General features: G+C 41.2%; 1 protein-coding gene across 8 annotated transcripts in view; it reads left to right on the forward strand.

The window, feature by feature from the left end:
- The window catches only part of LRP6 (LDL receptor related protein 6), a 147,104-nt gene that overhangs the window by 89,969 nt on the left and 33,643 nt on the right, over positions 1–23,492 (forward strand). For all 8 annotated transcript variants that reach the window (XM_053254806.1, XM_053254805.1, XM_053254810.1 and 5 more), the window contains 7 exons: positions 2,076–2,472; positions 5,313–5,484; positions 11,247–11,463; positions 17,473–17,762; positions 18,914–19,140; positions 21,373–21,557; positions 23,075–23,401. In XM_053254806.1, the coding sequence (XP_053110781.1) occupies positions 2,076–2,472; positions 5,313–5,484; positions 11,247–11,463; positions 17,473–17,762; positions 18,914–19,140; positions 21,373–21,557; positions 23,075–23,401 (1,815 nt within the window). The remainder of the gene's footprint in view (positions 1–2,075; positions 2,473–5,312; positions 5,485–11,246; positions 11,464–17,472; positions 17,763–18,913; positions 19,141–21,372; positions 21,558–23,074; positions 23,402–23,492) is intronic.

Genomic DNA, 23,492 nt, shown 5'->3' on the forward strand with positions numbered 1-23,492 from the left:
TGATGTATCAACAAAATAGTGCAGTCAATGGCAGAGAATATTTTACTTACCTTGACCCTTTCAAATAACCTTGAATATGCATTTGTATGCAATCCTGTGCATTGTTTCCTATTGCTGGTGTTTTTAGTTGCTGTTTATTTAAGCAATTATGGTTTATTATTATGTGTTTAACAACTTGTGCTGTCTGTGGGTCAGTTTGTGAGTCTAATTGTGAGGCAATTAGAAATATTTTAATAAATAAATTAAATTAATTAAGTTAATAAATTAACTTAAAATAAATTCTTGACTAACCATTGCCAGGGACTCCATTAGCACATCTAGAAAATACTAGGGATGTGCAAAAAATTTCGGGCACAGAACGATCTGTGCCCGAAATGAACAATTTCGGGTGATTCGGGGCCGAACCGAATCACCCCCGATGTCCCCTGATATTTTTCGGGCACGAGCCGAATCACCCGAATTTCGGGCATGAAAAATTCGGGTGATTTGGTTCACGGTTGATTTTTGGTGAATTTTTAAAGTTTTAGTGACTTTGGGGCAGTTCGGGGGCATAGCATGGGATCTGAGCAAAAGGAGTGGGGTGGGGTGGTAGTGCCTAATGGGTGCAGGCTACCACCCCAATTTCAGGGGGATTGGGCAAAGGGCTGATTTTTTGTAAATTTCTGAAAATTTCATGTCTTTGGGGCATATTGGGGCAGAAAGTGGGGCCTGGGGCAGAATAGTGGGGTGGGGTGGTAGTGCCTAATGGGTGGAGGCTACCACCCCAATTTCAGGGGGTTTGGACAAAGGCCTGATTTTTGGTGAATTTTTGAAGTTTTAGTGACTTTAGTGAAAGTGTCAGAAGTTTTTTTTTCTGAGGTGTGAATTCTCATTCTATCATAGCAAATGAGCTATTTTTCAATTAAACAACTCTCATGACCCCACTTTCACTTTTTCACACTTTCCTTTACTACTTTAATATGAGGAAGTAATCACTTTAGCACACTTCACCTTATGAAGACAAACCTCATACAAATAAATTCACCATAATTCACCCCTCTGCCCAATCACTCTTAAATTGGGGATGGGTGGTAGCCTCCACCCATTAGGCACTATCTACCAGCCCACCCCACTCCTTTGGGGCAGATCCACTTTCTGCCCCCAATCTGCCCCAAAGACACCCAAACTTCAAAAATTCTCAAAAAATCAGCCCTCTGCCCAATCCCCCTGAAATTGGGGTGGTAGCCTCCACCCATTAGGCACTACCACCCCACCCCACTCCTTTGGGGCAGATCCACTTTCTGCCCCCAAACTGCCCCAAAGTCACTAAAACTTCAAAAATTCACCAAAAATCGGGATTTTGCCCAATCCCCCTGAAATTGGGGTGGTAGACTCTACCCATTGGGCACTACCACCCCACCCCAAAATTTTGCCCCTGGGCCCCTTTTTACCCCCCCCGAATCGATTCGGTTTCGGATTAAATCCGAATCCGAACCGAATCAAGGGTGATTCAGGTGACCCAGATTCGGGCACAAAACAGAACAGGGGTGATTCGGTTCGGGTCCGAGCCGAATCACCCGAAATCCCGAATTGCACACCCCTAGAAAATACCCTTGTATGATGTAGACTTTGCTTTTTAAGGGAAGATAATTTAGGCTAACTTTCAATGTATGCATTGTTAATATATTATTGAACATTATTGGTAAACATTATTTAGTTCTCATTTAAGAAGCTTTGGAATTCTGATGCACAAATTATCATAATGTATATGTCAGTCTATGGAACTGCGTCAATATGCAATAGCTACTATTCTAGATAGAAAGGAAGATAACACTGTATAGTGTTAGAGCCCTTCCATAATGGACGTGGGCATGGAAAACTTAGATTCAGACCTTGCTTAAATACAAATTTCATTAGAAAAGTGACTAATAAATTCTCTATCAGTCCAACTTCTCTCACAAAGTTGTTGGATTAAAATGGGATAAACCCTAGACATGTTGTCCATAGCATCCTCAGCAAAAAGCAGGTTATGAATGTAAAAACTAATAGTCATTTGGGTATTTTGTACTAAGCTCATTTTAAAAAAATCTATACAGGTGCAATGGAGTTGCTATTATTAGCCCGAAGGACTGACTTGAGGCGGGTATCCTTGGACACTCCGGATTTCACTGATATTGTTTTGCAACTGGAAGACATTAGACATGCCATTGCTATCGACTATGATCCAGTAGAAGGGTACGTTTACTGGACAGATGATGAGGTGAGGGCCATCCGTCGTTCTTTCATTGATGGGTCAGCTAGCCAATTTGTTGTCCAGGCACAAATTGCACATCCTGATGGCATTGCTGTAGACTGGATTGCCCGTAACCTTTATTGGACTGACACTGGTACAGATCGCATTGAAGTAACAAAACTTAATGGGACAATGAGGAAGATCTTGATCTCAGAAGACTTGGAAGAACCAAGAGCTATAGTTCTGGATCCCATGGTCGGGTAAGACACTGTATTTTAAGAAACTTAAACATGTCTCTGCATTTTCTTGGAGAAATATGCAATCCATTTAATGGGTTTCCAGCTTGTCCTCATCCAGAAATGTGCATCCCAGTTCTAGAATACTTCGATTTAGGAACAGGCAGCTGGGCCAAATCCATCCTGCAAAGGCTTTCCATTTGGTCTCCAGCATAGCCCCTGGTTTGAATAGGCGATAACACACACTGTTATCATCTCAGCCACTTCCTTCCAAGGGCAGGCACAGGCAAAGGGCTCTTCAAGCTTTTCTCTTGCAATGTGAGCAGCAACAGAGGCTTTGGTATAATTGCCTCTTTATTTTATACTTCAGCTCAAGCTAAATCACAGGGAGATAGTAATGAGCAAATTGTGTGCCAATAGGAAGAGCTTTGCTGTTGTTTACATTGAAGGAGAGAATGTTAAAGAGCCTTTCGCCTGTGTCTCAGCTCGGATGGACGCACGTCTGTTAATTGAATCAGTGTTGGTCCTTCAGTCCTTGCTCTGTAGAAAATATGACTCTTGTTAAGTTAATTGCTGACAAGGGACTTAGATTGTAATTGGAAGAGTAGATCTTTACCAGCTAGTGTGTATAGTGCACTGCAAATATTCAAAGCACTTAACATACATTATCTCAGTAACCTGTACAATGGCTGTGTAAGCAATGAACATATATGTGAAATTACCTTTTATACCATTATTAATAGCCAAAATTATTATTATGCTCATATTGCAGGTGTGGAGAAGGCTGATGCCCAGAGAACGTAGTTACCTAATTCTGCCTACTGAGTACATGAGTTGTTAGATGAATTAAGGCCTTTACAGCTCATGCTCTCAGCCATTCACCACACCAGTTTCCCGTATGCCCCAGAATCTGCACGTTTTATAGGAGAAATGAACCATCAGAGCAGACTGCAGGGTTTTCCACCTCCATTTTGTGGCATTATTTCCATTATTAATCTTCTGCTGCTGTCATATAAGCCATGTTTGCCTCAGATGTTCTAGTCCTAACAAGCAGTTGTACATGGAAGTCTATTATTTAATTCTGGGTCATAGTACAAAGAAGCCCAGATCCAATCTAGCCCCAACTCTGTATATACTGGGTGCAGTAGGTAGAGTATTAGAGCTGGATTGAGAGAACTTTGGGTTCAAATCTTTGCTCAGCTACAAAGTTTGCAAGTTGACCTTGGAGTAGAGTAGGCACTTTTTCTGCACTTAGCCTGTCTCAGGTGGTTATTTAATATATTTATTTACTGCCTTCAATTAACAATTATCAGTGTGGTTCAGAAGTAGTAAACTTTAAAAAACACACCATATAATAAAACAGCAATCAAAATAGTGTAATAAAAGCAGCAGTAAATCAGATACTAGAATTTATAAGATGTTTAAAGCCTGGAAATATAAAAAGGTATTTGCCTGGTGCCAATAATTCTATAGATGAGGTGATACTGCTGAGAATGCCTTCTCTCCTTTTGCCACCTACCTCACCTCACAAGGACAAGTGCCTCAGAAAATGATCACAGTGCATGGAAGAAGATGTTGCTTCTGGCACACAAGTCCCAAGCTGTGTAGGTATTAAAGATGAGCCTCAGCACTTTGAATTGTGGATCAGCACTTTGGACCAGTGGTGCTCCTTAAGCGCAAGTGAAGTATGTTCTCAACATCTAGTCCCAGTTAGTCCAAAATGCAGCTGCAAGTTTACCAACTGGATTTCATGAACAGTCTTCAGAGGCAACTCAGTCTGCAACACATTGAAGTAGTCTAGTATGGATGGTTCTAGCACTGATAACATGGAAGAACCCCGTGCAGCCTTAACTGAGCTCCTGTCAGACACAGCCCAAGTCAATTACATAATGAAGTTCCCAAGCACATTCACTGTTCCTTGCAGAATAATGTTACAGGAACTCCAGACAAAGCAGGCCGATATCAGAACTTCAGGCTTTCTTTTGGCTACAGTTCTAGCTCTCTGACAAAGTTGATAAGCTGGGATGGAGAGCTAGACAAATGGAGACCAGCCTGGAGATCTGAAAAAACAGTTAGTCCCCTTCAGGACAACTTGGATTCTTGGTGCAAACCTTTCCTGGCTTTCCTGGGAGGTTTGCTAAACTGCTTCAGCAGTTAATCAGACTCCAGCTTGTTGGCGGAGACTCTAGAAAAGAATGGACCAGAAAAATCTAGCCCAGGGACTCTGTCTATGACACTCTGTCTTATGAATTACATCTGTCTGCAGAACTACCAAGTCCCTCATGATAGTTTCCTATGTGATGGGGTACACTAGAAGTTCTGTTTTGACTTTGTCAGATCTCATGGATTTTTAAACCAATCGTAACTATTGTGATCAGTATTAATAATTGCCCTGATCCTTTTTAATGATTGATCTCACTGCCCATGTGTTTGGTGCAATATGGTGTGAGACATCACTGTGCCAATAATCTCAAACCAGGCTGTTTAACAAGTTGACATTTGTATTGTTTGAATAGTAACTAACTTGGTATATTGGCAATTATCTGCAGTTTCTTCTTTCTCTTCCTTTCACAATGTGCTAAACATATACAAATGTAGGGACCACCCTGTAAGCCTTAAAAATTGGTCTGTTGAAAACAATAGCTCTGAAGTTACAAGTTTTTGCTTTGCTTTATTGTGTATTTTAAAAACACAAATTTTTAAACACATTTAAAAGGAGAAAACTGCATATAGATCTTGATTAGTGTCTTCTAGCACTTTGCTACTGATGACCTAATGGTGTTCACTGTCAGTTTCTTGTGGGGTTTTATTTACGAGAATTCCATTGATAGCATTTTATTGCAACATTTCTGTTTCCCTTGCAGCTACATGTACTGGACTGACTGGGGAGAGATTCCAAAGATTGAGAGGGCTGCACTAGATGGATCAGACAGAGTGGTGCTGGTGAATACTTCACTTGGTTGGCCAAATGGATTGGCACTGGATTATACAGAAAACAGGATATACTGGGGAGATGCCAAAACCGACAAAATTGAGGTCTGTTTTCATCTGCAAATCCAAGTTTTGCTGCTGCTATTCTGGGAAAGCTTATGAAGAATTTGTGTTATAGCTGTAGTCAGCAATAGTAACTAGAATGAGGTATTGGTGAATAATAATTACAGTATGCTCCCTTCAAGGGAAGGAACTACCTAGGTCCTATGTAGGATTTACTGGGGAACAGAACACAGTTATTGCGTTGTGGAAGGACTTTCTCTTTGAAACCACACTTCTACCCAAGGCAGTCCTGTCTGTGCTTAATATTATGAACACACACTTCCTTTTAGATTCTGTTGATTTTAAGGGTCCTGACATCATTATCAAATTTAAAAGGGATAAGTAGAAACCCTACTAAGATTAGGAACCTTTCTTGCCTTGTAATTTTCTTCGTGTGTAAATCTGTTCAAGGATTAGCAGAGAATGAATATGTCTTAATTCTTCTCATTATTCTGTTTACAATAGCAGTACTGCATAAAAAAGCCTAAGCCTTCTCCTTTTGTTTAGTCTGGGTTAGGTGGACATTACAATGATGTCATAGGTGAGATAGCTTCAGATGTTGAGATGGCTCCAGATGTTAGAGGAACCAATGACAAGATTTTTTTGATATTATGCCCTCTAAGATGCTTCCCAAAACTAGTCAGTTATATCAATCTCAGCATGTGTGCCTGGTAACAGTCTTTGTTTATATGACAGTGTGTATAATACATGAAATTTATCTTAGAATGTCCTGGACTATATAGAATGATAAGGAATTCTAAAGGTTTCCAAAGCTTTTTCATTTGATGGCACCCAGTATTGCTCGGATAACCTTGAATCAATATATTTAATGTAATATTTGTTTTTTAAAAAACAAGACATAAAACATGCTCGCACACACGTTCATGCACAGTTCCCTTTTTCTAGTAATGGAGCTTCTCTTGCAGAACCAGGTGGTTGGGAGTTTTTTTGAGGGGGGGAAGAGTGAGTGTGTGTGTGTGTGTGTGTGAGAGAGAGAGAGAGAGAGAGAGAGAACGAGAACACACACACGCACATGCAACTTACTGATTCATACCACGGTGCTGTGTACCCCCCAGATAATAAAGCATCAGCAGGGGCTAATGGAGACTGGTGGGGGGTTCAGCAGGGAGCTTTTGTTCCTATTTTATCTGGCAGCCTGCAGCAGGCAAAGGCAGGCTGTGGCTCAACAGCTTCCTCATTTATCTTGATCAGGTTTCACTGCTGATAAGCGTCTATTGAATTGGATGGCTGCTATTGTGCTTACCAGTGGGGAAGCCGTCTTATTGACTTGCTGCAGGTTTAAAGCATTTTTCCCCTCTGCTGCATCATGAGGTTAAAAATGTATGATCTGCTTTGTTGAATTGGCTTTATATATTTATTTATTTATTCCCTGCCCTAAGATGAATATGGAATGATCATTTTTGTGTGCTCATCACGTCATCAGTCTTGAGGCAGAGACCACGTTTAAAATCTGCAGCACTGATGCTGCAATTATGTGTGTGCTACACATCTTTTCATATTAAGAGGAAGCTGCATTTTTGCAACTGGTTCATTAACTTTTATTATTTGCATTTGCTTTAGTTTTTCCTTGAATCCCTTCGTTTCATATGATGTCTATTCCCTCTGTCAGTGTCTATTCCCTCACTAGCACCTACTAGTGGTGAACTTTGGAAAAGTTACACTGCCTCCCCCAAAAGCATCTGTTTAACATGTTGTAAAAGCATCCGTTTAATGTGTTGTTTCTTTTCACTCGGATATATGTCTCTTCTCCCTAAACACACACATTCATTCTTTCTTTCAGACCCTTCTTTACAACACAAAACTTATTTTAATTGTGCAGGTCCCCTAGCAGAGATCAATTTCACACTTTATGCCACAAAGTGTAAACTCAACAGGGAATTGAAGCCAGTCCTGGCTTGTTACAAGTCCTATGATGCATTTGTTTGCAAAATTGCTTTTATTGAATCCACACTTCACATTTTTAAATGTTAATCTGCAACATCTTATGCCTTGTGTAGACATTTATTTTTGAGTACAAATGCAAGTGTGGAGAAGAGATTGGTATTGCATCTACTGGTTTTGTGCCCAGATTCTGCATGCTTAAGGGTTCTGTTTGCACAAGAGGCTACATGAAATTTGTACCTTCAAGTTGTGTAGGCTACTGATTGCACAGAGACTCCTGTGCAAAACAGCATCATGAACCTAGGGGGATGGGATGGAATGGGATGAGCAGGCATAATCCCGGTCACATTCATTTGTACATAACATGAACATTCATTGTATATACACTTATATTCCTGCACATTCATTTGTACATAACATGAACATCTGCACATGGGTTTAGGTGCATACCTAAAAGTGTAATGGGTGAAGTGGTATAGTTGTGTGTAACATAACACATGTGGGGTGAGGAAAATTTGTGTTCTGAGAATGTTTCATTTGATATTTTCACACTGAACTAGAAACCTGCAATTATGCTTTCTAATATAGAAATATTTGATGGAAGGTAGCTCCCCACCACCACTAGCCCAGTGAATCCCAAGCTGTGTGGTGTGTCATGAGAGGGGCTGAGACATGCCTTCAGAAATTAAACAATCACCCTTTGCCCTCTCAGGACAGTAACGTCATCCCAAAGGAGTAAAGTTGCACCAGGATTTCTGATTAAACCTGTACTACAGTTGAAGGCTGTGGAGGAATCTGATTGGAGGAAAGCACAGTACTATCCCTGAGCCCTGACTGGGCAAAGAAGTTAGGGATGTGCTCGAAATGCGATTTGGCATCTGAATCACAGGCACATGCCTTTTAAAACTGAGGGCTTACACAACCCCTTTAACATGGACAAGAGCAGGTCCATCCCTGCTCCTCCATTCATCGCTGCTTCTTTAATGGCAGTGCTCCCCGCCACCCCACCCCCAAGACTGTGCACTGGCAGGGCATCTCCCAGCCCCTTTGTGATGCTGTCACACACATGTGCATGATTAACAACCATGCTGACCATACAAATGGCTGCTGTGCATGCACGAAGGCCTTTTGTGTGCTGCCATTGTGCAGGAGCAGCTGGGAGATGTCATAGCTGTGTGCGATGTCATAGCTGGGGAGAGTGCGGTCATTTCGGAAATGGTGGCAAATGGAGGAGGAACAGGGATGGACCTGCTCTCCGACATGTTAAAGGGGCTGTGTAAGCTCTTGGTTTTAAGGGATGTGCTTGCGATTCAGATGCCAAATTGCATTTCAAGCACATCCCTTTTAAAAATTAAGATAGTTAACTGCACTTTTTACAGTTACAGGAAAATGGCTGCCCATTGTTCAGTGAGCTGATGAGGAAAACATATCTTAAGTCTAGAGTGAAGTATGCCTCCTATTATAGTCCGGGGGGCGGGGGGGAACCCTGTTCCCTCGATATAAAGTGTGGGAAATATTGTATCAGAGATAGGTATATCCATAGACACACAAATCAGAGACATATGTTGTAAATTCTGAAATACTGAAGTGCACACAAGGGTTGATCACACTTTGTGCCTACTATTTTCTGTTCCAAACCCTTTCCAAAAGAGAGATGAAAATTGATAGGCCAAGGCATTTGACTCCTTGCCAAACTGAGAACAGACTGCTATGCAGTTTGGTTTAGAAGGGGGCCAGAGCTTGTGCAAGTATTAAGGGAAAAATGTAGACGAAACAGATACACCAAAGCTGCTGAGTATTGTAATTCTAAATCTGGTCAGACTATTTTGAAATGTGCACATGAACTTGTATGTAGTTTGTGAGGTCATTATTTCTAACATGGGCTGTAATCCTAAATCAGATTGGTGGCATTCTCTGTAATTGATGGTGCTGAACAAGAAGCAATGGGATTTAAGATTTTGTTTTATATTAAAAAGTTTACATGACAATAAGTATATTAGCTATTAAAAATTAGTCCAAGAATATTTTGTTGTTTTGACAAAAGTGAATTAAAATATCAAAATTCCACTTACTCAGCCCTAGTATAGACAATTCTCCAAACCACTATTTAGAGATTCATGAACAAGTTGTGAATGTGTGCAGTGCTTCCTCCTGGTACCATTTCCCTCTCTGTTCCCTGTTTAGTTCTAACCATAATTTTGCTGTGACAACTGAATTGGGGATATAATTTAGTACTTGCTCTTCAAACCAAAATCAGAAGCCATGGTTGGCAGTGGATTTCTGATTCTAATTTGGAGGGCTAGTGGTAACCATAGTTTTCCAAATCAGAAACCACAGCAAACTATGGTTTGTGCAAGGCAGGAAACAAAGAGGGAAACCAAGGAGCTGGAAGGAGCACCTGGAGCCCTCCGCTCATACATAATCCTTCAAATCATGATTTGAATTGAACTATTTATTTTGTTGAAAATCTCACTACTACTGCTATGCTGCTCTTCGACAAAAAAAGACTTCTCAATGTGGTTTACACAGAAAAATAATAAAGAAGAGATGTCCTCAGAGGGCTCAAACTGTAAAAAGAAACATAAGGTAGACACCAACAATAGCCACTTAGAGGGATGCTTTACTGGGGTTATATTAAGTTTTTTAAATGTTGAGGTATCTGATAGTGTTTTTATTATAAACATAAATATAACTATAAATGTACAAAACATACATAAATAATAAATATAGTTACATAATAATAAAACTTAATAAATTTAGCTATTTAAGAATATCTATTAAAACACCTAGGAGCAGGAGCAAATATCAGTAATATCAAAATTACTGATTTCATGAAAGACTGATATAAAGGGGGGCCAATTTAATTCAACAGTCTGCTTTTTATGAGCCATCTCTGAAATGGATATACGAAATCATATTTTCTCATTCTGTCTTCCAGATCCTTGCCAGCCATTATTTTAAAGTAGAGGCAGTAGGCAACAATTTTTGCTTACTGCCTCTACTTTAATGGCTGCAACAACAATTTTTACAGCCATTAATATATGGCATGTAAGTTCGTATCCAAGAGTTGTATCCAAGTGAATTAGTCCAAGGTAATGGTACTTAATAATTAGTGATTATATACAAGGTCTTTTTCCAAAACAATTTAATTTTAACATAATCCCACCAAATAAATCTGATTTATTTCATAAATCTTGCCTAGATGTGGTACAACTGATAAAACATTTTATAATTGTTCCCCATTATATGGGGAGAGTGCTGGTCCTTCGCACAATAATGCTTAAATGTTACTAGTAGCAGTAATATAGTGCTATCTGTGGTATAGTGCTATCAGCACTTAAAAATAAGAAAAAACACAGAGCTCCACCTTATTTATTGTTTGTTTGTTTGTTTGTTTGTTTGTTTGTTTGTTTGTTTTAGCCAAAGAGCACTCCACTAACTGCTTGAGTCACTGTTCTGAGCAAGATTCCTGATTGGAAGGAGGCAGGCCCAGAACTGGGACTCATGCAGTGATGCAACATGCAACCTTTTCCGAGAGCAAGTAATTCAGCTTCATCTTTATATCAAGAATGATTGCATGTTCCCAACCTCATCTGATGCAGAGTTGTGATAGAATTACCCCCACTGGGGGCTGGCTAGGAAGTGAGGACAGAATGCAGAGATTCATCAGGTACTTCCTCTGTAGAGAGGTGCATAGAGGGCTAAGTCCTCTGTAGAGGACTTACAGGAACTCTATAATTGATTTTTCAAGGCATTCAGTTCCAGATTTACTGGACTAAATGGTGTGATAGCAATTACTCTGGATACATAAGTTATGTTCCATCACTCAGCTCCATCTCATTTATGTGTTTGTATACATGAAGGTCATGAACACAGATGGAACCAATAGGAGAGTCCTTGTGGAGGAAAAGCTGCCTCATATTTTTGGGTTCACATTGCTGGGGGACTACATTTATTGGACAGACTGGCAAAGGCGAAGCATTGAGCGAGTTCATAAGCGGACAGCTGAAAGGGACATCATCATAGACCAGCTGCCTGACCTGATGGGTTTGAAGGCTACAAATGTTCATCAGACAATTGGTGAGTGTCTTAAAAGTTTGAACTGCACAACACAAGGCTGAGAGACTATTTTATAATGTGTTGGAAAGAGAAAATGTTAAATTTGATGTAATCACAGAGAATGAGGGAGTAGAGACTTGGACTGCCATCTAGACTAAAGCTGCACTTGCGCAAATAATATGCTAGTGCAAGGATTTGGGGCCAGTCAAGTGCATTATGTTGGGAGCTTGTGTTGTAACGCTCCAGGCTAGTGTTGCTAGCACAAGAAGACACAGAAGTAGATGCCCACACCCTGTCCCACTATTGTTGTTTTCCCGTGCAACTTTGAGCATTCCCATAACTTCAATCAGCAGTGTGACCTCCTTGCATGTGTGCAGCTTCATTCACTGCATAAGCACAACATTAGTCTGAATGGGAATCTTGAATTTTAATGCATGTGATCCGAGGATATGACTATTCTACATACAGCTGCGTCTGGCTATTGTTTATAAACAGACATTTGTGGGACATGGGTGAGAGTTGGACTGTGTGCCGAATTCATTTTTCATACAGCACTGCCTAAGAGAAACTCGAATTTAAGTTCTCAATGTGATAAACAACATAAGAAAAACGTAAACATGCAACAATAAACATCACAGTACAAAAACTGAAACGGCACAAAGCAATAAGAGACAGCTAAAATGTATGAACTTATGCAGTTCATTCTTAAAAGTGAATATGGACAAAGGAGGACAAAGAAAGGGATGGTGTCAGGAGTCAACCCTGAGCACTCATGGCCCCACCTGGCTGACTCCTGAAGCCACAGCATCTGCTGGTGTCCACTGTTGCCTGGCCCTGCCCTAGTAAGCTTCTTGGGCAATAGTGGGCAGCAGCAGTGAAGGTCTTCCTCCTTCAGAATGCAAGGTCATGTTTAGGTTTTCCAGATGCTCTGGCCCTCTCTTGCAACACTGGAGTGGGGCATGGGAAATCGAAAATGGACCCTCACTCTGAAGGAGGAAGACATCCACTGCTATAGCCCACCATTGTCTTGATAATCTTATTAGGGCAGGGCCCAGTGGGGAGGCTTACCACGTGGTGGTGGGCAGCAGCAGATGTCCTCCTTCAGCACTGCCCCAGGCAATGGAGCTGAGGGAGGAAGACTATTATTATTATTTTTTATTATTTATTTATTTAGACAGTCAGACAGGTGTTATTGACTGGTTTGTTTTATCCAGACATCGAGTCCTTCCCAAGGACCTGGGATGGCTGAATTTTATTGTCAATGTTGCTGCTGTTATAGATATCGTTGCAGAATATAGGCTGTTCCCAGTAAAGCTGCTTTTTATAATTGGTTGATAGTGATTTCTGTGGCCCCTATGGTGTTGAGGTGCTCTTCAAGGTCAGGGCGCCAATTACCACTGGGATTATTTTGGTCTTTTTCTGCCACAGCCTTTCAATTTCAATTTGTAGATCTTTGTATTTGGTGATTTTTTCTATTTCTTTTTCTTCTATTCTGCTATCCACTGGTATTGCTATGTCGATTATTTTAACTTGTTTTTCTTTTTTCTTGACTACAGTTGTATCTGGTGTATTGTGTGGCAGATGTTTGTCTGTTTGTAGTTGGAAGTCCCATAATATTTTTACATCTTCATTTTCTTCAACTTTTTCGACTTTATGGTCCCACCAATTTTTGGCTACAGGTAGTTTGTATTTTCTGCAGATGTTCCAGTGTATCATCCCTGCTACCTTGTCATGCCTTTGTTTGTAGTCAGTCTGTGCAATCTTTTTACAACAGCTGATTAGGTGGTCCACGGTTTCATCTGCTTCTTTACAAAGGCGGCACTTGCTGTTTGTGGTTGATTTTTCTACTTTTGCTCTTATTGTATTTGTTCTTAGTGCCTGTTCTTGTGCAGCCAGTATTAAACCCTCTGTTTCTTTCTTCAAGTTGCCATTCTTAAGCCATTGCCAGGTCTTGCTGATGTCTGATTTTCCACTTATATCGTGCAAATATTGACCATGCAGTGGCTTATTTTTCCATTTTTCTGCTCAGTTCTTGACTTGTTCTTTCTTGTAGGCCTGCTTGGTTTCATTGGTGTTGAATAGTTTCGCATTATTGACCATTTGAAGTGCATCTTCTTCACTGTCCTTGATATATTCATCAGGGCCTCTTTTCTCCTCCTCTACTGTTTGATGAACTTGCAGCATTCCTCTTCCACCTGAGCTGCAAGGGAGGTATAGCCTATCAACATCACTGCGGGGGTGCAGAGCATGATTGATGGTCATTATTTTCCTGGTCTTACGATCTAGCATCTCTAGCTCTGCCTGGGTCCAGTCTATTATCCCTGCAGTGTATCTGATAATAGGTATAGCCCAGGTGTTTATGGCTTGTATGGTGTTCCCGCCATTGAGATTGGACTTGAGGATTTTTCTAACTCTCCTGATGTATTCACTTCCAATTTTTCTTTTAACTTCAGTGTGTGCAATGTTATCAGCCTGGAGAATGCCCAAGTATTTGTAACGTACTTTCTCTTCCAGGTTCTTGATCTTGCTTCCATTGGGCAGTTCTATTCCTTCTGTTTTTGTTATTTTTCCTCTGTTCATTATTAATGCAGCACACTTGTCTAGTCCAAACTCCATTGCTATATCGCTACTGAATATACGGACAGTGTTTAGCAGTGATTCGATTTCTGACTGGGACTTTCCATACAACTTCAGATCGTCCATTTACAGCAGAAGGTTGATTTTACCTGATGTTTTAGATGTTTGGTATCCGAGGCCTGTTTTGTTTAGTATTTGTGAAAGTGGGGTCATGGCGATTACAAACAACAGAGGGGATAGTGAGTCCCCTTGGAAAATGCCTCTTCTAATGCTGACCTGTCCAAGTGTCTTGCCGTTGATTGTTAACTGTGTACTCCACGTGCTCATTGCTTTTTTAAAATAAATATCTGAATGTGTTTGCTGACACCAGTTGTTTCTAAACATTTTAGTATCCATGTGTGAGGCAATGAATCGAAGGCTTTCTTGTAGTCAATCCATGCAACAATTAGATTGGTTTTTCTTCTCTTGCAATTTTCTAAAATCATTTTGTCAATCAGCAGCTGGTCTTTTGTGCCTCTGGTGTTCGGGCAATTTCCTTTCTGTTCAACTGGAAGCTGTTTGTTAGTTAATAAGTGTTGCATGACTTCATCTGCTATTATTCCAGTTAATAATTTGAACATGGTTGGCAGGCAGGTTATCGGTCTATAATTACTTGGAACTGCACCTTTTGCTGGGTCTTTCATGATGAGATGAGTTTTCCCAGTTGTTAGCCATTGTTCAATATCACCTCCTTGCAAAATGTGATTGAACTGTTTTGATAGTTGTTTATGAAGGCTTGTTAGGTGTTTAAGCCAAAAGCCATGCAGTTCATCGTCGCCTGGCGCAGTCCAATTTTAATTTTCTTTGCTCTTTCATGTATTAATTCTGGTATTATTATTAGATCTTGCATTTGTTGGTTATATTTTTTGACCTCTTTCATCCAGCCTGCTTTTTTATTATAATGTATTGGATTGTCCCATAATTTCCCCCAGAATTGCACTGTTTCTTCTTAATTTGGTGTTTCTAGGTTTCTTGCAGTTTCTCCTTCTATGCTTTGGTAGAAACATCTCTGATTCGACTGGAATTGGAGATTCTGCCTATGTTGTGTAATTCTGGCTTCATATCTGCTAATCTTCTTCTCTAATTTTCCTTGAATCTAGGTGGTATTTTTGGATCAGATACTGTTTGTTTTCATTCTTCAGCTTCTTGTCTTTCATATCTTTCAATTTACTAGCATCTGATCTAAGCCTGGAGATTTTATTTTCTAATCTAATCTTCCATTTAGGTGATGTACTACTTTCTTTTTTGACAGGTCCACTGATCTTATATCCGAGCTCTTGTGTTGTTATTGTTGCTGCACTGTACATTAGTTGGTTTGTTTCTTGCAAATTATTGGTTGTTATTTCTGCAGGTGCAGCATTGACATCTTTTAATGCCTGAGTAAGTTGTTTTTTGGCATCTGTTTTTAGAGCTAGAAGTCGAACCCTGGTGGTTGTTTGGTTCATGTGCTCAGTTATTTTTTGCTTTAGTTCTTGTTGCTTTTCTGTTAAACGGCATTTGGGTTTTTGAGGTGAAGGCAAAGGGGAGGTTGCCTGGTTTTGATTTTGAAACAGTTCAGCAACGGTGGTGTCCTCTATTTCCAACACCTCCTCCACCTGTGCCTGAGCAACTGCTTCAGTTGGTGGTAATTCTTCTTCCATATCTTGAGCCTGTGTTGCTCTTTGCAGTTCTTCCAGCTCAACTCCTGTGAATACTTTATTTCTTATTATGAATATTCTCTGGTCTGCTAGCCTTTGTTCTCTTATTTCTGTATCTGGATGCTTCTCTTTCCAAATTTGGTACATTCTTTTTAAATAACCTCTTCTAGTTGGACTAGACTTGTGATAGCAGATCATTATTTCCTTGTTGGCATTTTTCGTATATTTTTTTCGGTTAAGCGGCCTTTCTTCCAGTAACTTTGCTGTCTTCAGCCCTGGTTGCTCAACTGAAGATCCTGAGTCCTGTTGCCCACTTGCCACCAGATGTCTCCAGCACTTGGCGCGGTCCTTGTTGACCCGGGCGACGACCGATCCGGTATAGATTTATTAAAGTTAAGTCTCACCATATTGTTGATGGGAGAGGCACTCTTCATCTGGCTCCTCTGGTGAGACCTGTCCAGTGTGGTTGGACCTATGGCATAGCTCTCACCTTCCTCAGAGCACACAAGCCCCACAACCACGCCAAGGTAGTGCCTCACTGGGGGATGATGATATTTACATTTTTATCCCGCTCTTCCTCCAAGGAGCCCAGAGCGGTGTACTACATACTTGAGTTTCTCTTTCACAACAACCCTTTGAAGTAGGTTAGGCTGAGAGAGAAGTGACTGGCTCTGGGCACTGTTGGAGGCAAGAGGAACCCAGTGTGCCATTGTGGGCCCCAGTGCATTGCTTTGCCTGAGGGCCCCCCACTGTCTGACATTGGCTCTAAAAGGGGAGGGGGGAGGGTGTGAGCTGATGGCTCTCAAATGGCTCATCCCCTTAGCAGGAAAGCATTGTTTTCCATTGTATCTGAACCCAACCTTTGTTTTGTTGACACATGCTTGTTGCTATTGTAGTAAATTTGAATTTTTGTCTTTCCAACTATGTTGGACCAAAACAAAAGGTGCATGTTCCTATACCAAGGTATTATATACATAGTAATTTATTTTTATTTGATAAATACATGTTGTATAGTTCAATAACTATACAACATCAGTTCTGTTGTACTGTGGAACAGATAGGTCACTGCTTGCCTATAATCTATTCTATGTATTATAACATAATCAGCTGGGAAATGGCAGCTGACTGAGAGAAATTCACTCTTGCTTTTACAGAGCAATACTGGTTTCATTGTCCATATTATCTGTTTGCAATTAACACCTTCAAGGTGCTGAATGAGGGCCATTGGGCTGATCCTGGATTGCTTATGGCATTTTGAGGTATCCTATAAGAAATGTGTTCTGGTCTTCAAAGCACTGAATGGTGTGATACCAAACTACTGCTAGCCAAGCTATAGGTGACTCACATGATGTCACATGATAGTTCTATTTCTGGGCGGTACTACTATAGGTTGCAAGTAGGGGTGGAAACCAAATCTTTGACTGCTTCCTGCAATTTTTTTTTTAAACCTGTCCATACAAAATAGCACATTGGTGAAATGGCTAGCCTAGAGTCCTTTTTTCCTGTCAGACCAGTTTATCCCACATAATTTATTTAGGAAGATTGTCAAATTTCCCATTTCCCCCCACCTGCAGTCTGAACTGCAGTTCAGGAGCAGGTGCTTCATGTGAGTATGCGTATAATGGTGTTTTGGCTCTATAGTGTCATTGTTCTGGGGAGCTCAGGACAGAGGGTTGAATTGTCTTAACTGCCAATAATCCTTAGAGCCAAAATTGTGTGTTTATAATAGATTTCCAGCAAAGAACAATTCTTCATGGTTTTGTTTCTATCTCATTAGGTACAAATCCTTGTGCAGAGTCCAATGGGGGCTGCAGCCACCTCTGCCTATACAGGCCTCAGGGTTTGCGCTGTGCCTGCCCCATAGGCCTGGAGCTCATCAGTGACATGAGGACCTGCATTGTCCCAGAAGCTTTCCTGCTGTTTTCCCGTAGAGCAGATATCCGGCGAATCTCCCTGGAGACCAACAATAACAATGTTGCCATCCCACTCACAGGAGTTAAAGAAGCTTCCGCTCTGGATTTTGATGTCACTGACAATCGCATATATTGGACAGATATCTCATTAAAGGTAAAGGATACAGTTCATGCTCAGTGTCTTCTGGCCTTAAGGAAGGAACTTGGTCAGAGTACCAGCATGTTACTAGATTGGTTGAAGGAAGTTCTAGGGCTGGCTCAAGTTTTGCTGTTAAAGCCAAAAGCTGGCCCATTGTTCGAATCCCAAACAATGTGCTGGGCATTTTGGATATGTCCACCACTCAATTTCCTTTGGAATAGAGAAGCCTCATAGAGTGTTGATTCCCACTCATCCACAGGAAGGAGGAGGATACTTATATATCCTTTGTGTGCAGAGTGAAATTTGCCTTCGAATTTAAACTGAGGACAGGGCTGTGCACCAGATAAAGTGCTGTGAAAGTGACTACTATAATAGAATATAACATATATAACAGATTTAGGAACAGAGAATGAGTGAATTGACCAAGGGGAGTAGTGGCCAGTGAGGCTGGATCTGGGGGGACAGTGAAGAGACCTTTAAAAACCACCAAATATACCCACCAACAGCAACCAACATCCTTAGGGAACTGGTGGTGGCCGACCCAGCATCCCGCAGGGAGGCTCCCTATTCCTGCTCTTCAGCTGGTCTCCATGCATGTGTGGCAGCCATTTGAGTGGTCAGCATGACACTCTGAATCTCTCTTTCTTCTGGAGGTATTTCCCACCACCTTCACCGCCCCTGGAACTGGCCTCACCAGCCACTACTGACCAGGGGCATCACTGTATTTGATTGTTCTGGATCTCTTGCTTTAGGCCCAGGGTATTTAAGAGAACGTCTTCTTCACTGTGAGCCCCATTGCCCATTGAGATCATTCAAAGAGGTTCTTCTGCAGTTGCCACCAGCTTGTCTGGTGGCTACACAGGGATCGGTCTTCTCTGTTGCTGCCCTGAGACTCTGGAATGGGCTCCCTGCTAAAATAAGGAGCCTCTCCATCTCTGACAACTTTTACAAAGTTTTTCAAGACACATTTATTCACCCAAGCTTTTTAAATAGATTTGTGGTTTTAAATTGTTTTTAGGTTTTGATTTCTGTTTTAATTTAATTTAAACTGCCCAGAGATGGAAGTTTGGGGTGGTGCACAAATAAAATAAATAAATAAATAAATGTGCTAATGGATCATGCTGGTTCTCAATTTCTATGTCTGGTATCTTCCCCCCGCCCTGCAGACTATCAGTAGGGCATTCATGAATGGTAGTGCCCTGGAACATGTGGTTGAGTTTGGCCTGGATTATCCAGAAGGCATGGCTGTAGACTGGCTAGGGAAGAACCTTTATTGGGCTGATACTGGAACAAATCGTATTGAAGTGTCAAAATTAGATGGGCAGCATCGCCAGGTTCTGGTGTGGAAGGACCTGGATAGTCCTCGAGCATTGGCACTGGATCCTGCTGAAGGGTAGGTTGTTCTTGAAATTTTTTGTGTTAAGCAAACAAACCAGTCACTGAACCCATTTTAGTAAGTCTGAAGAATACATGCTTGTGAAATTGCTGGTATAGAGAGCTCCAAACTTACTGAACTCTTTTCACTTTCTTCCTGAGGAGTACATTGCACATCTGAACTCCTGCATGTTGTAGAGGATTCTTGGGCAATGTCCACAGTACATTCCCTGTTCATGTGGGGTGCTGGTTAGGTCTGCTGGGTCTCACTTTAGCCTTGGATGAATTAAGAATGCTTCCTCCTCTATGGCTGACCATGGCAGGAAAATAACAGTCGTGATGTACAAATTGTCTTTCAGGAAAGCTGATTTACCATTCTTCTCATTAGGGAACAACTAAGCCTTCAAGGAACTCTTAACATTTCCTGGAACACAGTTTCCCATAAGAGTGGTTTTCAAACATGCCAATCACAAAGAGAGTCAGTGTAGTGTAGTGCCTAGAGTGTTGGACTAGGACTGAGAAGTCTTGGGTTCAAGTGCCTGCTCAGCCATGAAACTCATTGGATGACTTTAGTCGGTCATCATCTCTCAGCTGAACCAGCCTCACAGGGCTGTTGGAATAAAATGGGATGACAAACTGATGCAGGGAATCCTTCTCCACCCCCATCAGGGACCTTTAAGCAAGGTTATAAAGCAGACAGTTTCTTAAGAAATCACAACCACAAGTTTAAAAGTTCAAATTGAAATAAAATGTTCTCCTCCAGTGTAGGAAGGTATCCTGGATTGTGGGTTGTATTACCCTCTTGCTCCCATTGGACAGGACCAAATTAACTCAAACTGAGTCCCGTAATACCCTGGGCTGTTGAATCACCTCCCAGTTCTAGGACTATTTGGTGTACTGTAGAGGAGAAAGGCTCAATGCAAGAGAAAAAAGACTTGAACAGTGGAACAAACAACCCTAAATGAGTAACAACATGTAATGAAATTTGATACGAGAGGTACATTACAGAATTTCAGAGCTGCAGAATGTGGTGAAAATAAAATAAAATCCCCACTGGATTCCCTTTTACAAGCCACTTTACATAGCCCCCCGAACTACTGAACCGGTTTGAGCTGCCTTGGTTGAGCAGACCGGCCCAGCAACCAAACCTGTTTGTGGATCTGCAGTTCGGTCTGAAAAACGGTCCACACACACACACACCGCTAATTCTAAGCTTAGCATAGGCTGTTCTTAAGTGAGTTAGAACATACATCTGTAAATAAGGACCAATTTTAAAAAATGTTAAAATTTGCATACTATTTTAAGGAACTACGCCTTCTTTGTACAAATCCTCTGTCATCACCCTATTCCAGGTAACAGTCTTTACCAAGACTTTAGTAGTATCCCTAGAAATTGAGAATAAACATTCTTGTGACAAGGAACTCTTCCAGGCAAGTTTCTAGTAGGGTCTCCCAGGGATTTATAATGGAGAAATATTTGAATTTATTTCCAAGACAAAAGTAACAATAAAATCATCTACACTATTAAGCTTTAACCAATACAAAATATATTTGCAGTATAATACTAAACAGCAGTTGATCCAGTTTTCACTCTTAACCACTGAATTTGCTGTGCCCTTTGGAAGGGCAAACATCTTCTTAAAAAGGGAATTTTGGACCACATGTATAGCCTCCCCCAATTTTGTGCCTCATATGTCCAAAACTATGTAAAGAGCATCATGATTGAGCAGGGGTTTGAACCCAGGCCCATATCAAGCACTTATGCCTAAATCTGTAATAGAAAGCTCCAGGGCCAAATCTGGTCCTCTGAATAATACCACATGGCCTATGGTTGCTAGCTCCGATGGTGTGTGCGGAGAGAGCAGTGGCTGTGCCATGGGATTTTCCAGCATTCCAGTTTGGGAGGAGAGGGGAGACCCTGGCTCACTGCCCACTAATTCTCCATGATCTTCTTAAGGGGGCCTCCATATTTGTATCCCACTCCATCTCTGAGAAGCTCAGGTGTCATATACAGGGAGCTCTCATTTTATCTATAAGGTAGGTTGGGCAGAGAGGTAGTAAAATGCTCAAGGCCACCCACTGCGCTTCATGGTGTGTGAGGGCTCCATTGTACACAGTGGAAGAAGAATTATTTACATCTTATCTTTTTGTTGTTGTATTTAAAAAACTATGTCATTCATCTGTTTTTCTGTTATTTCTTCTTTGTTGCGTATGTATGTCATGAATGGGAAATAATTCACCTATATCTTTAGGTTCATGTACTGGACAGAATGGGGTGGAAAGCCAAAAATTGACCGAGCTGCAATGGATGGTAGCGAACGATCTACACTGGTGCCAAATGTGGGACGTGCTAACGGGCTGACAATTGATTATGTTAAAAGAAGGCTGTATTGGACTGATCTGGACACCAACCTGATTGAATCTTCAAATATGCTGGGTAGGTTTTAGTGGATTTGTGGGTAAGATCCTCCAAGACAGCCAAAGTCTTGAGATGGTGACATTCATTCCAGCTACAGTTATGTGCAGACAGTGAAGTCTAATACTGTGAGATCACCAGCTGCTCATAATCAGATAACTACGTTCACTCAGCTGTTAGAATCTGAGCCATCTAAAATCCACAGAGTACAATGCATTGGCCACATTTCAAAGGAGTGATTCCAGTGTTTGGTGCAAGGTGGCCTAGCTACTGCTGGACCATAAATCCTCAAGTCTACCTACCTCATTCCATTGGGATGGTGAGATTGTGAAAGTAAATTCAAACTAACTTTTAAAAAAAGCTAAGAATATAATAGAATTAAGAAGTTTGATATAAAATATTTTTAAAGGCTCACATATTGACAATTACCCAGAAAGATTGTAGAAATGTGTATGGAAACATAGTTTCAAGATTCAGAAATCTTCTTAATTCCAGCAAGACTAGGGACTCCTAGCTCTGATTGTATGCAAAGGCTTGTATTTTGCTTCCCATGTCATATAAAACGGATGTTTCCTACTATAAGCCCCTTGTTCTCATAGTTATGTGTGTATCTGCATTTGCTGGTGATATTCCTGGTTACTCTTGTATCTGCCATCTCCTCTTCATCACTGCCAGGCTTTAGATGGGAAGCTCCTCAGGGAAATGGTTGTCTTTATTATTTGCGTTATTAATAATATAGTGCTGTTATTTTCTAAACAGTTTCATGCAACAGATGATGAACTGCAGAAATTTATGTCACATTTTTTCTAGCTTTTTGTAGTGCTTACTGTGAGGGCTACACTTCTGAAATGAACACTATATTCTTTAACTTATTTTCAAAGAGCCCTATAAGCAAGCAAAAAATGCTTCAGTGAGCATACCAGGAGTGGGGTTTGCCAACTCCTCACCCACCCAACCGCAACCCCTTTACTGCATCAAATGATGTTCTTGGGAGTCCCAGGATCACTGTGGCAGTTTGGGGGCGGGAGCACAGCTTTTGGATTGGATGATGATCTGTGGGTGAATGAGAGCTTGAAAGGTCCTGGTACAGAAAATGATCATCTCATGCTTTTCAGCTTTTGTTCTTAATGTAAAGTTAAAACTGCATCAGAAATATAAACACTCAATTATGTGCATGGAGAATAACATTGGGTTGGAGCATTTTGTTAATGACAAACAGGACTGGGGGCACTGAGAGGGCGGTGGAATGTATGTGGGGAGGGTGCCAGGTTTTGAGCAGAATGGCTACATAAGGGTGGGAGTATTCGCTGCTGCCGAGTGTGGCGGGGCGCTGGGGCGCTCTGTGGTTGGGGCTCACCAGGAATATGTCCTGTTGCCCTGTGGACCAGTCCGAGCCTGATGACAAAGAAAAGGAATATTCCTCAAGCTCTGAAAGCAGTCAATCAAGAATGATTAGGAAGATCAGTCTTAATTTGTCTTTAGGAGGATGGACTATGTTATATTCAACTGTATATTTTCATTCACTTCTCTAAAAACAGGGCTGGACCGTGATGTTATAGCAGATGACTTGCCTCATCCATTTGGTCTAACCCAATATCAGGATTACATCTATTGGACAGACTGGAGCCGGCGGAGCATTGAACGTGCCAACAAAACCAGTGGGCAGAACAGGACGGTCATCCAAAACCACTTGGATTATGTGATGGATATCCTAGTCTTCCATTCGTCCCGGCAAGCAGGCTGGAATGAGTGTGCTTCCAGTAATGGGCATTGTTCCCACCTCTGCTTGGCAGTGCCTGTTGGTGGTTTTGTCTGTGGATGTCCAGCTCACTACTCCTTGAACTCTGACAACAGAACATGTAGTGGTAAGCCATAAACACAGAGAATGAGTTAGGTGGTGCAGAGTGCAAAAGAGATGGCTGTGTGGTTGTGGTTCTTACTTGGAGTGCAGATACT

The sequence above is a fragment of the Hemicordylus capensis genome, chromosome 5 (genome assembly GCF_027244095.1).
Source record: "Hemicordylus capensis ecotype Gifberg chromosome 5, rHemCap1.1.pri, whole genome shotgun sequence".
Classification (NCBI taxonomy): Eukaryota; Metazoa; Chordata; class Lepidosauria; order Squamata; family Cordylidae; genus Hemicordylus; species Hemicordylus capensis.